Raw genomic sequence first — 16,969 nt, 5'->3', positions numbered from 1 at the left:
ATACAAAGACACAACAGAAAACAACAACAACAAAACTCACCTCTCCCTGTAACTGCAGGTAAGTCATGAGATCATCGGGCTGATGTTTTGCGTAGAGCGACAAGAGAAAGTTGTGGATGGCGGGGTCGTGGTTGTCCAGCTTCTGAACGCACATCTCCAGGTAGAGAATGGCTTCGTTCCCCTGGGAAAGAAAACGTTTCAATACACCTATCAGTAGTTTCCCTAACCAGTTTCTCCCAGTTTAACAGCTAAGACCGTCATAGCCACCCCCCCACCATCTTTCTCCCTGCCTTTGCACAATGGCTGCACATGCAGACCAAGAATGAAGCACACAAGAAACTAAATCAGAGTCACATTATATAAAACAAATGTCAACGACATGCATCAAATTATCATCCTGCATATAACTTATGCTATAATATAAGAATGAAACAAGAACCATCCGCTTTCATTTCATGGAATCTGATCGAATCCCAGTATTTATTACTTCACGTTAAAAACCCCAGGCCTTCTCGTAAAAACAGTTCAGCTTACTATTTAAGATCTGTCCAGCCTTAGCTTTTAAAAACCATCCCCCCACTTGGACACATACAAAAAAAATCAAAATCCTGACTGCCTCTGAAGAGTGGGAATTTTCAATGAATCAATTTTGCAGATAACCATAGTGTTACATGTACAGTCGAACCCACCTAAAACGAACACGCTAGTTACGAATTTTGACTTATAATGTATTAGTTTTAAGTTCCCAACTGAATACCTCTTTCTTCATGCTTAAACAAGAAGGGCAAAGCCCATACGACTCACATGCTTGACCTTGACCTTTACAGCAATGACATCATACACTAAGAACTGCTTTACACATTTTTCCTACCAACAAGGTCAAGGTCATCCAAGGTCATGCAACACAAAGCTGTTAATTCAAGACATAGGAAGTACAATGGTGCTTATTGGCTCTTTCTACCATGAGATATGGTTACTTTTAGTGGTTCACTACCTTATTTTGGTCACATTTCATAAGGGTCAAAGTGACCTTGACCTTGATCATATGTGACCAAATGTGTCTCATGATGAAAGCATAACATGTGCCCCACATAATTTTTAAGTTTGAAACAGTTATCTTCCATAGTTCAGGGTCAAGGTCACTTCAAAATATGTATACAATCCAACTTTGAAGAGCTCCTGTGACCTTGACCTTGAAGCAAGGTAAACCAAACTGGTATCAAAAGATGGGGCTTACTTTGCCCTATATATCATATATAGGTGAGGTATTGAATCTCAAAAACTTCAGAGAAAATGGGAAAAATGGGAAAAATAGCTGTTTTTTAGGCAACATTTATGGCCCCTGCGACCTTGACCTTGAAGCAAGGTCAAGATGCTATGTATGTTTTTTTGGGCCTTGTCATCATACACCATCTTGCCAAATTTGGTACTGATAGACTGAATAGTGTCCAAGAAATATCCAACGTTAAAGTTTTCCGGACGGACGTCCGGACGGACGGACGGACGGACGGACGACTCGGGTGAGTACATAGACTCACTTTTGCTTCGCATGTGAGTAAAAAAATGCTTGAAACGAATTCTTTGTAACAAATTTATGCTTATAACGAGCACTTTTTGGATTCCCAAGCATGCATAATGTCTGTAATTTACTCACGCTTATGACGAAATCTTTAAACTCGTCCCGAGATCGACATATCATATCATTTGCATAACGAACCCCTCTTTTAACAAACACGTTTTCATCTGGGTCAGTGACCGAGTTTAACCTATGGGGAGTTTAACCTATGGGGCGGTCTCTTTGATGTCTTGAGAGGAAACTTGGCCAGGGTAGTACATGCACCAGAACTGGTGGACACCATGAAATCGGAGATTGATCAGAATGTACATGTACATGCTTTTACACGACTTTTTAAATTTTACTTCTAAAATTGTGACAGTAAAAAAATCAATCAATTCTCTTAATGCGAATTTCGGTTAAGACGAACTTATTTCCCGATCCCCAGTGATTCGTCTTAAGCGAGTTCGACTGTAGTTACAAAAATTATTTCATAGAAAAATTCCCTTTTTGAACAGAAAGCACTCACATTGTGTTATTTCTGGGGGTGTTTCAAAGTGGAGGAATGGTTTTACCCCATGTAAAAGCCTGGCCAAAAATTACATTGGTGAGTCGAATCGTGTACACATGAAGGACTAACCTTTAAAACACACACACTCACGCGGACACACTAACACTCACGTGGACACACTCACACACACTCATGTGGACACACACACACTAACACACACACTCACGTGGACACACTTACACACACACTCATGCGGACACACTCACACACACACACACACACACACACACACACACACATACACACACACACACATTCATGCGGACACACTCTCACTCACACACACACACACACACACACACACACTGACACACACACATACACACACACTGACACACAAAAACACACACAGTCTCACACACACACACACACACACTCACGCGGACACACACGCACGCATGCAGGCACGCACACCCACACCCACTCACTCTCACACACACACACACACTAACACACTAACACACACACACTAACACACACACACACAAACCCAACCTGATCCTTGCTTTTGGGGTCATACTGAACAAGGGCAGGAATCAGCCTCTTGGGATCCAGTTGTCTCCCTTGTCTGATCCAAGCATCCACAGTCTCTTTGGGTAAGTGCTGCATCAGCAGTGGGCTGAACTTGTAATACATTTCTATGTCAGGCTGCACATGGAAAGAAAACAATACGGGATTCAATACAGTTTCAGTGGTTGCTGTTATTGATGGTTTCAAATATCAATCAATCAATATCAAAAATTTTAGTAATAAATTTTCATTTGATTAATATACTTACCCAACTCACATATAGCAATTATTCCAAGTCACACGGGTATTTTGGTGGACATTTTTATCTATGCCTATACAATTTTGCCAGGAAAGACCCTTTTGTCAATCGTGGGATCTTTAACGTGCACACCCCAATGTAGTGAACCTGTCTATAACGACCGCACAAGGGACCGGCCAAAAGCGGTTGCTAAGAAAAGGTGAATTATATAGAAGAAAAACTCGTCTGAGATCCTTGGGAGTGGTTGGTGTGGGAAGGTGGTTGCTTTCGAGAGGTTGTCGCAAAGACACGTTCGACTGTGCAAGAATATGGGAGAGAACAAATGATTTGAGAAGGGTTGGCAACAAGAGTGGGTGAAGGCTGAAAGGGGTGGAGGTGAGGATTGGGGGTGGGGTGAGGGATGTGGGGCTTCTGTGTTTGCCATAATAGCATCCATGTCTATGTACTTCTTCATTCCTGTTGCCATGGCACACACTTGTGGTCGTCAAGGAGCTATGTGCCTGAGAAAAAATGTAAGTTTTACACCCTCACGGCAAAGCCATTAGGGGCATGTTACACGGGAAAACCCGGCTTTGTATAAAAATTAAAAATAAAAATGCGGGGGGGGATGGATGTAGACAGCTGGCTGCCGGCTGCTTGAGGAGACCTGAAATGGGCAAGGGGCGGGTTGGGTCGTCTTGGGTCAGTGCTGAAATGGTTACTTTATGGGCTGTTGGCCGAACGGACACTTCATATTTTTGCATGCATGTACTCGTGTTTCCAAGGCCTGAGGCTTTCGCTGTGACCCTGGGAGGCTTTCGCTGTGACCCTGGGAGGCTTTCGCTGTGACCCTGGGAGGCTTTCGCTGTGACCCTGGGAGGCTTTCGCTGTGACCCTGGGAGGCTTTCGCTGTGACCCTGGGAGGCTTTCGCTGTGACCCTGAGAGGCTTTCGCTGTGACCCTGGGAGGCTTTCGCTGTGACCCTGGGAGGCTTTCGCTGTGACCCTGGGAGGCTTTCGTGGAGGCTTTCGCTGTGACCCTGGGAGGCTTTCGCTGTGACCCTGGGAGGTTTTTGCTGTGACCCTGGGAGGCTTTCGCTGTGACCCTGGGAGGCTTTCGCTGTGACCCTGGGAGGCTTTTGCTGTGACCCTGGGAGGTTTTCGCTGTGACCCTGGGAGGCTTTTGCTGTGACCCTGGGAGGCTTTCGCTGTGACCCTGGGAGGCTTTTGCTGTGACCCTGGGAGGCTTTCGCTGTGACCCTGGGAGGCTTTCGCTGTGACCCTGGGAGGCTTTCGCGGAGGCTTTCGCTGTGACCCTGGGAGGCTTTCGCTGTGACCCTGAGAGGCTTTCGCTGTGACCCTGGGAGGCTTTCGCTGTGACCCTGGGAGGCTTTCGCTGTGACCCTGGGAGGCTTTCGCTGTGACCCTGGGAGGCTTTCGCTGTGACCCTGGGAGGCTTTCGCTGTGACCCTGAGAGGCTTTTGCTGTGACCCTGGGAGGCTTTCGCTGTGACCCTGAGAGGCTTTCGCTGTGACCCTGGGAGGCTTTCGCTGTGACCCTGGGATCTTTATCGTGCGCATGCCTGCACACAGGGGTGTTCGGACACCGAGGAGAGTCTGCACAAAGTTGACTCTGGGACACACATCCCGCGCCGAACTTGGGGGTTGAACCCACGCTGATACTGTAGTAACAACAGGTTTTAAAGCCAGCGCCTCTACCGACTGGGCAAACTCCCCACCCACTATGTTGGGGTCAAGAAGTTCCATGGAGGGCGGGGGGTATGGAGTAGCTATGCGCCTTGTTTGTTTTCATCTTTTATATCACTAGCTGCCAAGTATCCTCTTCTACGTCAGTTTGTAGACATAGGTCTTCAAAATATACCATTATCTTGTGACATACTTTGCACCTGACGGCAAGACAATTACAGTCAAACCTGTCTATAACGATCAGCCAAGGGATCAACCACAAGTGGTCCTTATAGACAGCTGGTCATTGTGCAAAGATGAATTACAAAGGAAAGAATCTCGTTGGGGTTTCCCTGGGGTGGTGGTAGTAGGCAGGTGGTCGTTATCAAGAGGTGGTCGTTATCAAGAGGTGGTTGTTATTAAGAGGTGGTCGTTATCAAGAGGTGGTCGTTATCAAGAGGTGGTCGTTATCAAGAGGTGGTCGTTATCAAGAGGTGGTCGTTATCAAGAGGTGGTCGTTATCAAGAGGTGGTCGTTATTAAGAGGTGGTCGTTATTAAGAGGTGGTCGTTGTCAAGAGGTGGTCGTTATCAAGAGGTGGTCGTTATCAAGAGGTGGTCCTTATTAAGAGGTGGTCGTTATCAAGAGGTGGTCGTTATCAAGGGGTGGTCGTTATCAAGAGGTGGTCGCCTGCAGAACTGTATTCCCAAATATGCACATATGAAAGTGACTTGAAGAAATGTCATCTTTCTAGCCTGACCATGCCACTAGAACTGACCTGAACAAAATACACGCACAGTGGATCCCCTCTTTCATGACCCCCAATTTCACACTCCCTCCTTTTTAAGACCCTCCTTTCTCAGATGCCCCCCGCGGGTTAGGGGGAATAATTTACCCGATGCTCCCCAGCATGTCGTAAGGGGCGACTAACGGATTCTGTTTCTTCTTTTACCATTGTTAAGTGTTTATTGTATAGAATATAGTCAATTTTTGTAAAGATTTTAGTCAAGCAGTATGTAAGAAATGTTAAGTCCTTTGTACTGGAAACTTGCATTCTCCCAGTAAGGTAATATATTGTACTACGTTGCAAGCCCCTGGAGCAAATTTTTGATTGGTGCTTTTGTGAACAAGAAACAATTGACAAGTGGCTCTATCCCATCTCCCCCCTTTCCCCGTCGCGATATAACCTTCGTGGTTGAAAACGACGTTAAACACCAAATAAAGAAAGAATTTCTCAGATGTTCTGTTCATAACCTCTGTAAATTTACCTCCCTTTTAAGACTCCCTGCCTTTTAAGACGCTCCCTTTTAAGACTCCCTCCCTTTTAAGACTCCCTCCCTTTTAAGACTCCCTCCCTTTTAAGACTCCCTCCCTTTTACGACCTGTTTTTCTCAGATTTGTGAAGGTCTTAGAAGGGGGGTTCCACTGTATGATGAAGGGAGGAAAGACACTCACCTGTTTGACCAGGCACTCCAGGGCTCCTCTGTAGTTCTCGTGCTGAATGTGATGGCTGATCACACGTTCGTAGTCTGAAGAGAAAGCACAGAACATAACTTGAAAATATATGTGAATTACCATTCCTGAAAACAGACATCATAGCATCAGCATACAGGCGTCAACAAGGGTCTAGCAAGCTCAAAGGAGACACAGACTGACAGAAACACAAGTTGGTAATAATACAATTGTATGTACAGTCAAACCTGTCTGAAACGACCACCCTAGGGACTGACCAAAACTGGTCATTATAAACAGGTGGTCACTTTAGAAAGGTGAACTTTATAGAAGAAAAAAACAACCTTGTCTGGGATTCTTAGGGCTGGTCATGGTCATAATGAGCAGTGTGGACATTGTTGAGAGGTGGTCGCCAGGACAGGTTCGAATGTACCTGACAATCTCTCAAGGGTGCGTGCGTTAATTTTCTATCTACTTTGACCCACCTTCCATGAGTCGAGCGAAGAAGACAAGGTCCTCCACATCCCCGTGACTTGCAATGAGATCGTAGATCACTGAGCGATTTAGTGTGATGCACTCCTGTACAAAAAAGATGACAGCTTCGTTTCATTTCTTTTTCGTTTTTATCCATCATTATGATGCAAGGCTTTTCAGTCCCAGAAATAAAAGTTTAAATTTCACTCAATGTATAATATTACAGGCAGACATCAAGTTTGTTTAAAAAAAAAAGCAATTGCTGAATCTGTCAAATGTTTTAATGTGAAGAAAATGAAAATGTAAACATTTTCAGCTGAAAAAAGTGAAAAAATGACAACAGCTACATGTCATTTCAGATAACTTTGTACCTGTATCAAGACTGAAAAAGACTCTGCTCCATTGGGCTTGGAATTGGCTTGATCACAAAAAGCAATTCCAGATTTCTTATGAACTTTTCTCAAGTTTGAAGTGCAAACATATCATGATATGATTCAGATGCCCTGAAACAACAAACTCTTTTTCCTCTCTGCCACATCGGCATCAAGACACCATATTCAAGGGTGTGCGTGCTGGATATCAATGCATTTTTACATCCCTAGACTTTTGTTGAAAACTTGGGATATTCTTTCGGATGAGACGAAAAACCGAGGTCCCTTCGTGTACACTACATTGGGGTGTGCACGTTAAAGATCCCACGATTGACAAAAGGGTCTTTCCTGGCAAAATTGTATAGGCATAGATAAAAATGTCCACCAAAATACCCGTGTGACTTGAAATAATAGGCCGTGAAAAGTAGGATATGCGCCGAAATGGCTGCGATCTGCTGGCCGATGTGAATGCGTGATATATTGTGTAAAAAATTCCATCTCACACGGCATTAATAGGTAACATGCGCCTTGAGTCGCCTTGTGTGGTGAGATACGTGCGAGATAAAAATCCTCGTAAATGAAATAAAATAAATGTCTGTTTGCATGCACTTGCACATGATTTCGCTCAACAGAAAACTCCCCAACCGCACCGGGGCCTCCAACACACACCAACTACGACAATCTGGTTAAAAAGCCAGTGCGCTTACCAACTAAGCTACGGACCCAGCCATTCCAACAATCATTCACTGACCTTGATGCGAGAGCTGGCCAATCCAACAATCATTCACTGACCTTGATGTGAGAGCCGGCCATTCCAACAATCATTCACTGACCTTGATGCGAGAGCTGGCCATGAAATTTCTGAAGCTTTCCTGCACGCCTTCGTATTGCGGCGACTCGTCCTGACCCTGGTCCTTGAGTCGGCCCAGCGAGGTCAGGAACAGCTCCACCAGCCACGTCACCAGCATGGTCAGCTGGGTCTTGTCCTGAAACATGGCGGAACCGATAAGATAGTGCTATAGCCGAACCCCCCCCCCCCCCATTTTAAACCTTCACAATTTGGAGAGAATCAGGTCAGCTTGGTCTTGTCCCGACACATGGAGGAATGGATAAAATGGAGCAACAGTCCATGACCCCAGGATCACAAGTTCAGTGCTCTTCCAACTGAGCTACCTGGCCCCCGGGTCTCCAATTTATCATTTTTCATGTATCATCTGCAGGGTCTAGTAAGATGAATTGACTGACAGCTCCCAAGAAGTGGTGATCAAGCGGGTATTAGACCACTATGTCACAAGCAGAGTGAACCATAGCAAACTCTCCCAACTAACAGTTTTTCTCTGCACCTCAAGGTTACCTTTCATGATTACTGGAACCCAGTTGATCCTGCCAGTACTCAAATAATGTTCTCAACAAGCCAAGTATGTTTCCGTGCTCAGCTGTCAACCTCAGGCAAGCTGTAAGAACAGATTTTTTTTCTGTAAAAATCAAAACAGATTTACACAATAAAAGTTCAAACCTGTGGTTTCAGGGAGTTGAGTTTTTCCATGATGAATGTCTGGAGTGGTTCTTTGTCAGGAAGACGGATGAATTTCAGTGCCACCTCCTCAAAAGGATTGTGGGTCTTCGCGTATAAGGCTGCGCTCTCCTCATAGCTGAGAAAAAACCAATTGCACATTCGTTGGTACAAAAATATTCAATATTTAAATCGCACACATACACATTCACATGTGTGAACCTACATTCCCATGCATACACATCCACATCAAACACATCCACACCAAACACATCCACACCAAACACATCCACACCAAACACATCCACACCAAACACATCCAAATCCACATCAAACACATCCACACCAAACACATCCACACCAAACACATCCACACCAAACACATCCACACCAAACACATCCACACCAAACACATCCAAATCCACATCAAACACATCCACACCAAACACATCCACACCAAACACATCCACACCAAACACATCCACACCAAACACATCCACACCAAACACATCCACACCAAACACATCCACACCAAACACATCCACACCAAACACATCCACATCAAACACATCCACACCAAACACATCCACACCAAACACATCCACACCAAACACATCCACACCAAACACACCCACACCAAACACATCCACACCAAACACATCCACATCAAACACATCCACACCAAACACATCCACACCAAACACATCCACATCAAACACATCCACACCAAACACATCCACACCAAACACATCCACATCAACACATCCACATCAAACACATCCACACCAAACACATCCACACCAAACACATCCACACCAAACACATCCACATCAAACACATCCACACCAAACACATCCACATCAAACACATCCACACCAAACACATCCACACCAAACACATCCACACCAAACACATCCACACCAAACACATCCACACCAAACACATCCACACCAAACACATCCACACCAAACACATCCACACCAAACACATCCACACCAAACACATCCACACCAAACACATCCACACCAAACACATCCACACCAAACACATCCACACTAAACACATCCATAAATATACACAGACACAGTCGGCAGTGAAGCCTGAAGGACTATGAAAGGGTAAGTGGAAGAGGACCAAACGGCTCATTAACAGGATGAAAGCAATTTAAACACACACACACACACACACACACACACACACAAGCTAGGCCAAAAAAAAAGGTCTGTTTACGGTAACAAAGGCCCAAAAAATAGGGTCGGTAGGTCGGGATTTTTTTGTTTCCCCCTCCAAAACACCATATTTTTACGGTTTTTTTCTTCTTTTTTATTTTCTCAAATGCCAAAAAAAAGTTTAAGGTCGCGCGAAAAAAATAGGGTCGGTCGGGTTACCGTAAACAGACTATTTCTTTTTTTTTGGCCTTATCAAAATGGAGGGAAAATACAGTACCAGCACGCCTCAAACAGATGTTCCGCCTGTTTGATCAGAACTTGCTCCATGTTGTGACTATTCTGGAAAATATAATAGAAACACTTCTGTTGAAGCAAATCCCACAGTATAGATTCTTACAGGAAAGATATTTTATACTTACAAACTCTTAGATTATAAAAGCCCTTCTTGAGACTTGAAAGTGCTTCATTATTAAGAACAACAACAGTAACTCTCCATAAGGTAGCAGAAATACTGCAAAGAAATATTTGATGTTAAATTCAGTCCTATTGCTTCGGGTCTCACGATAACAGCTCCCTATGAGCAGTGTTTCATTGTATGTGTACTTTGTATATATTTATGCATGAATGGTGCTGTGTAATTATTGTCATCACCAACTATTATTTTTATCATCATTATTATTTCGTTATTATAATCATCTACTATTGTCATTATTACCATCATTGTTAATTAAAAACCTTAAAGCATATATGTGTATCAGTGAATCAAATATCAAAATTCTACATCTCTACCATTTCGATTTTATATACAGTGGAACCCCCCTTTTAAGACCTCCAAAAATCTAAGAAAATCAGGTCTTAAAAAGGAGGGAGTCTTCCATAGGGGGTAATTATACAGAGGCTATAAACTGAAAGTCTCAGAAAAAGAGTCTTAAATTGGAGGGTCTTAAACGGATGTTCCACTGCATTACATTCCACCAACCTGACAGTATCTCTTGGCCAGCTCAAAGTCTCCTTTGCTGAGGTACATCTGCCATACATCTCTGTACAAACACATCACGATATGAGCAATAAATCTAAAGGGAAAGCAGTCTGGAGTAGATGCCTAAAGTTTGAAATATCAAAACCACCACAAGGCTGATTCCTTAGCGCGGTGTGGTGGTTTGAGTGCCTCGATGACCCGGAGAGCTATGCCAGCGGGAGTGTAAACTCCTGGTAGGGCCACCCAAGCTGGACAGGTCAAAGGGTAGAGGTCAGACTAATTCAGCCACCTCTCCCCGAGGCTAATGGGGAATGAGAAGGATCACTCAGACAAAAAACCAAGGATGGGGGACGTTCTGCAGCCATGGACAGCAAGTCTCCTACGACAAGGAAAAGTCGGAGAAGAAACCACTGCTGAAGACGGATGCGCTGGGCCAAAGTGCGCGTAACGACAGTGCAACGCATTTCACTCCCATGATGGACAACGACGAAATATCAAAAACTACAACCAAGCTTTCATTATCCTGCCGGTCAACCGACATCAAATACACACACATGCTCATGTCAAAGTGACAAATCACAGTTACTGCAACACTTCACATTTCTAGTGTATACCATGATCAAAAACATTCATTCTCATTTCTTCTTCTTCTGTGTTCATGGGCTGACACTCCCGCGTGCACTCATGAGTGGGTTTTTACGTGTATGACCGTTTTAACCCCACCATTTAGGCAGCCATACACCGCTTTCAGAGGAATTCTCGTTTTGAAGAAACAGACAGAATGAGTGAGAAATAGATGCAGTCAGAAAGAGAGTTTAAAGCCCGAGCTCTCTTACAACCAAGTTCATGGAGAAAAAGAGAATGACCACGTCCAAAACAGCCGGTTAGATAATATACAACTGTATCAATCAATCAAATCCAAGAAACATTAAAAGGGGCTAGTGAAAGTCTTCAGATGTTTACCAAAAGTTTTTAGTGATATGGTTCCTTCTGACATTTCTGTGCCCGGTAACATTTTTTGTTCCCTAGGAATACGGTATATGAGGTAGCTCTGACTTCACGTAGCACCTATACAAATACAGGATATCCCCCAAAATCAGGGTAATAGCAGGGTAAAGTGGTCATACACGTAAAAACCCACTCGTGAAAAAAACCAGGTGTACATAGGAGTTTGAGCCCATGAACGCAGAAGAAGAAGAAATAAAGAATGAAGACTCTTCCATTTTCTGAACATTTTGTAGACAGACAGGCAGGTAGACAGATAGAAACACAGATACAGTCACTGTGCAGTACCAGCACAAAGAAAGGTTTTAATTCATTTTAAGTTCATTGCGAAAAAGGGAGCCGAGAGAGGAACAGAGAGAGGAAGAGCTCTGTATGTGTATGTGTGTGAGTGCACGCGTTGTGTGTGTGTGTGAAAGAGAGAGAGAGAGAGAGAGAGAGAGAGAGAGAGAGAGAGAGAGAGAGAGAGAGAGAGAGAGAGAGAGAGAGAGAGAGAGAGAGAGAGAGAGAGAGAGAGAGAGAGAGAGAGAGAGAGAGAGAGAGAGAAAGCGAGTGTGCTGAGTCTGTTTCAGTGAGTGATTTCTCAGAGAGTCTTGATGTTTTAGTGCAATTGTGAACTGTTAGTGAATTGGATTTGTTTTAATGTTTTAAACCGCCTGACACTGCAAGGCAATTTTCCTTGTTTTTATAAGGACAGTAAAATCTTTGAGTCTTGAGTTGAGTTGAGGATGAACACAAACCTTGATTCTCTGGATATTTTGTAGACAAAGACAGCCTGGGAGGTGTAGGCCCAAATCCCTCCCCGGATGGGATCCTTCCTGATACCCAGCAGTCTGCCGAATCTCTGACATTCACAAGGTCAATGACAATGAGTTATGACAATGACAATTATTTATTTAACGAAGGTGTGTTCATGTTTCTAAGCCCTGAGGCTTTTGCTACGAACTTGGGTTCTTTATCATGCGCATGCATGCACTTGCGAGTGTTCAGACACCGAGCTAGGAGAGTCTGCACAAAGTTGACTCTAAGAAATAAATCCCTCGCTGAACTTGGGGATTGTACTTAAGCCAAAAGCAACAACTGGTTTTGAAGCCCGTGCCGCTACCGACTGAGCTGTTTCCCCGGGGGGTTCTGCTGTATTTAGTCACAGAAAACAAGATGGTGTGTAAAAAACAAAAGAGAAAGAACATTCTACAATACATGAACAGGAGTTGAGCAATACATACCTCTGGTATAACATCATCCAAGATAACTTGTTCATTCAGAGAACAGACAGCTCTCATTCTGGTAAAGAAAGAAAATACGAAAACATAGAATAAACACAACACGAGAATGCAAAGAAGAAAAAAATAAAAGAGGACACTCTTCAGTTCAGAAAAAAAATCTGTAATCAAGGCGTCTCTGCTTCAAAATGATTAAGTGACAGATTTGCTTCAAGCTGTCGGACAGCTGAGTGAGGATCTTGTGAAGTTTTTTTTAATCTTTACATCCCTCCCATTCACTCTGCCATACTGGTTCATGCAAACTTTGAAATCTGAAAACTTGTTGTGTTTGTCAATTATGGGCATTTCTCTGGTTTTAGCAGATGCTGTGTTGCCTCAAATTCCCACATGGGAGGGTACCCATGCAAACATCCAGGGCAGGTACAATTGTACAGTGGAACCCCCCTTTTAAGACCTCCAAAAATCACTGAAAAATAAGTCTCAAAAAGGCGGGCGTCTTAAAATGGGGGTAAATTAACAGAGATGATAAACAGGTCTTAAAAGGGAGGGAGTCTTAAATTGGGGGGGGGGGGGGGGGGGGGGGGCGGGGTCTTAACAGGGGGGTTCCTCTGTACTATGACTAGACATAGCAAAAAGAAAAGGAATGTTTACCTGGTGGGATAGAGGACCATCATGTGGAACTCTGTGAGCACCATGCCGATAGGGTTGACACCGACATCCTCACTGTCTTTTGGGTATCTGGTCATGATAAGGAGCTTACTGCTGTAGTCAAACAAAGTTAAAAACAAAAAATATGTGCAACAACAACAAAATCCAGTAATCTATATCACAGTTCCATGTCATAGAAACATGAAAATAGCCAGCATGCATCTCCCCGAAAACGAAGTATGAGGATGAAAGTCGCTTGTTCATTTCAATGCTTGCTATTCTCTCAGGTGCCAGGAGATTGGTTCCGTATAACTCTCACTTACTCCATTGCACATGTTGTATGCATTTAGAGGGCTTACTTCCCTTTGGTTATTTGAAGTATAACTGCCTAAATACGGTGAAGGAAAATAAATAAATAAATAATTTCATTGAAAGGTGAACAAAACTGACGTGAACAAAGTAACACTACACACTACCCTATAAAAAACAAGTCGCATAAGGCGAAATTACTACATTTAGTCAAGCTGTTGAACTCACAAAATGAAACTGAACGCACTGCATTTTTACACAATGACCGTAGTCCGCCGCTCGTGCAAAACGCAGTGAAACTGACGAGCCTGTTTAGCGCGGTAGTGGTTTCGCTGTGCTGCATAGCACGCTTTTCTGTACCTCTCTTCGTTTTAACTTTCTGAGCGTGTTTTTAATGGAAAATTTCTAAGTAAATTTTCATTTCATTAATATACTTACCCGAATCACATAAAGCATTTGACTACGTCTGAGATGCTAGGTACTGAAAAAACGCTACCCATCAAAAAACAACAAAGGGAAGCGACCCCTACCAAAAAGCTTGAATAGCTATGGTAACAGCCAGGTTCCCTGGGAGTTACCTCCCATATAGCTACTTCCTCTCTGTCACCACGTGACCGCTCATACGGCTTCAGAAAGACTAAAAACCACGAGCGGGGAAGGAGGGAGGGAATTCACTATGTGATTCGGGTAAGTATATTAATGAAATGAAAATTTACTTAGAAATTTTCCATTAAATTACATATTCTTACTCCGAATCACATAAAGCAGATAACATCAACATGGCGGTGGGCAAGAAATAAACTCAAACTCACCATCACGTTCTGGTCAGAACCTGACCAGCTGCTACAAGTGCAGGCAGAGCACGAGAGCCGTCCTGGCGGAGGGCAGAAATGTCCCGAAGATAATAATTCAGGAATATATCTTCAGAGCGCCAGTACGCAGTAGATAAAACATCATCGAGGCGCATGGAGCGTAGGACTGCGAGCGATGATGCCCATGCCCTCGTTTCATGGGCTCTGGGGGAGTCCAGGGGAAAGGCAGGCAGCGCCCCCCCCCTGTTTGTGCTACTCCAAACATAAGCTTGCCTTATCAGAGAAGTCACCCACCGGGCCAACGTAACCTTTGAGACATCTCTCTCCCGAGTTGTAAGAAGGGAGAGAAACAATAACTTCTGAGACTTGGAACGCAAGGGCTGAGTGCGCTCCAAGTACGAACGGAGGGCCCGAACAGGGCAGTTGGCCAAATCAGGGTCGTCCGGAGCCAACGCGTTGGTCAGTGCCTTGACTCTAACCAACGGAGAGGCCTGCCCCGGAGTCTGATTTTTGGCCAAAAAATCGGGACGGAAATGCAAAGAGACAGAGCCGTCCGACTCGAAAGAAATATCCTCTGGCAGACCCGACAGGGCGTGGACCTCGCTACCCCGCCGGGCCGTCGCCAACAGAAGAAGAAACAGCGTCTTCCGAGTAAGATTATGCAGACTAGCCTCCCGCAGCGGTTCGAACTCCGAAGAACGCAAGAATGCTAAGACCAGAAACAGGTCCCACTTGGGGGACGGGCACCTGGACCTGGCCTGCTTGAGAGCAGCACCCTTGATTACTGCTGCAATCACACCCCCGACGTTAATAGATCTACCGATCTGCTTAAGCGTCGCAGAGATAGCTGAGCGCCGGACCCTCAAGGAGGAAACAGACGCACCCTGCGAAAAAAGAAAAGAGAGGTGGTTGGCCACCTGCATAGAGCGAGGCGCCACCGAACTCACCCCCTTCTCCAAGCACCAGGAGGCCCAGGACCTCCAGTGTGAGGCGTAAACAGACGCCGTGGACGCCCTGTGCGAGCGGTCCACCAGATCCAGCGTCAAGGATGACGCTCCCGAGCGCCTCAGTGAGTCCCGAACAACCTCCACACGTGAAGCTTCAGAAGACTGGGCTCCTCGTGTGGAATGCCTGTTCGGGGCTGCACGAGTTCCCCTCGCATAAGGGCGAGAGGAATGGGAGGCCCGTGGGCGAGCCGGAGCAGGTCCGGGAACCAGACCTGCGACGGCCACAGAGGGGCGACCAGCAGAAGAAGAGTCGGCCCCTCCAGCTCCGCCTTTCGAATTACTCGGCTGAGTAATGGGAAAGGCGGAAAGGCGTACGCCTCCAGGCCCGTCCAGGGAATGTCCAGAGCGTTTACTCGCCAAGCCTGAGGATCCGGGAATGGCGAGACAAACACCGGAAGCCTCTTCGAGAACCTTGTGGCAAAGAGGTCCACGAGAGGCTTTTGGACCTGAGCCCAAAGGCGCAGCAGTGCCCCGTGAGTGATGGTCCACTCTGACTGAAGCACTCTGCCGGAGCGACTGAGCTCGTCCGCCAGAGTGTTCAGCCTCCCTGGAAGGTACCTGGCTGAGATCGTGATGTGGTGAAGAGCACACCACTTCAGGATCTCGCAGGTCCTGTCCGAGAGAGACGGGGACCGCGAGCCTCCCTGCTTGTTGATATAGGCGGCCACAGTCGTGTTGTCTGTAAACAGACGAACATGCTTGGCCTGCAGGGAGGGCAGAAACTCGACTAGAGCTAGAGCTACTGCTTCCAGCTCTAGCAAGTTGATATGCCACTGGCTCTGTTCCTCCGACCACAGACCTGACACCGTGTGTAGGTCCGTGTGTGCCCCCCATCCCCGCAGAGAAGCATCTGTAAACAGATCCAAGTCTGGGGGAGGTAGGGCGATCGGAACTCCCTTGCTGATCCATTCCGTGTCCAGCCACGGAAGGGTCGCGGACTGGAACCATCCCTGGAGGGGGACGAGGGCGTTCCAGTCCACCTGAGGAGAGTCCACAAACGGCTTCAGCGCTGCCTGAAAAGGCCGTTTGTGGACCCTGCCCAGAGGAACCAACAGAGCCATGGACTCCATCTGCCCCAAGATGGAGGCGAGAGACCGGAGGGGCGCCTGCAGGAGAGGCAAAGTGGAGCGGATCTGAGCCTGGAGTTTGTCCACCCGACGCTGGGAGGGCTGGACAGTCCAGGCAACCGTGTCGAACGACATCCCGAGGTAGGTGAACGTTTGAGACGGGATCAGCTCCGACTTTGATCGGTTGATCGAGAAACCCAACAAGTGAGCCTCTCGAAGAACCGATTGGGTATGCTGCGAGCAGCCTATCTGGGATTGATTCAGAACGAGCCAATCGTCCAGATAGACCCGCAGACGAACCCCCTGCGACCTCGCCAGAGCGCAAAACTGTCTCACCACCATGGTAAAGATCCATGGTGCGAGAGACAGCCCGAAAGGGAGCGCGC

General features: G+C 45.7%; 1 protein-coding gene across 3 annotated transcripts in view; it reads right to left on the bottom strand.

The window, feature by feature from the left end:
• LOC138970756 (vacuolar protein sorting-associated protein 18 homolog) overlaps window positions 1-16,969 on the bottom strand; it is a 51,641-nt gene that overhangs the window by 13,120 nt on the left and 21,552 nt on the right. For all 3 annotated transcript variants that reach the window (XM_070343256.1, XM_070343257.1, XM_070343258.1), the window contains exons 12-22: window positions 13,392-13,478; window positions 12,744-12,801; window positions 12,258-12,361; window positions 10,516-10,576; window positions 9,814-9,875; window positions 8,371-8,506; window positions 7,688-7,840; window positions 6,495-6,588; window positions 6,013-6,086; window positions 2,622-2,774; window positions 41-181 (exon numbers count right to left, since the gene is read on the bottom strand). In XM_070343256.1, coding sequence (XP_070199357.1) covers window positions 41-181; window positions 2,622-2,774; window positions 6,013-6,086; window positions 6,495-6,588; window positions 7,688-7,840; window positions 8,371-8,506; window positions 9,814-9,875; window positions 10,516-10,576; window positions 12,258-12,361; window positions 12,744-12,801; window positions 13,392-13,478 — 1,123 coding nt within the window. The remainder of the gene's footprint in view (window positions 1-40; window positions 182-2,621; window positions 2,775-6,012; window positions 6,087-6,494; window positions 6,589-7,687; window positions 7,841-8,370; window positions 8,507-9,813; window positions 9,876-10,515; window positions 10,577-12,257; window positions 12,362-12,743; window positions 12,802-13,391; window positions 13,479-16,969) is intronic.

The sequence above is a fragment of the Littorina saxatilis genome, linkage group LG7 (genome assembly GCF_037325665.1).
Source record: "Littorina saxatilis isolate snail1 linkage group LG7, US_GU_Lsax_2.0, whole genome shotgun sequence".
NCBI lineage: Eukaryota > Metazoa > Mollusca > Gastropoda > Littorinimorpha > Littorinidae > Littorina > Littorina saxatilis.
The sequence above is the reverse complement of the archived record's forward strand: the minus strand, read 5'-3'. Positions and strand labels throughout refer to the sequence as shown.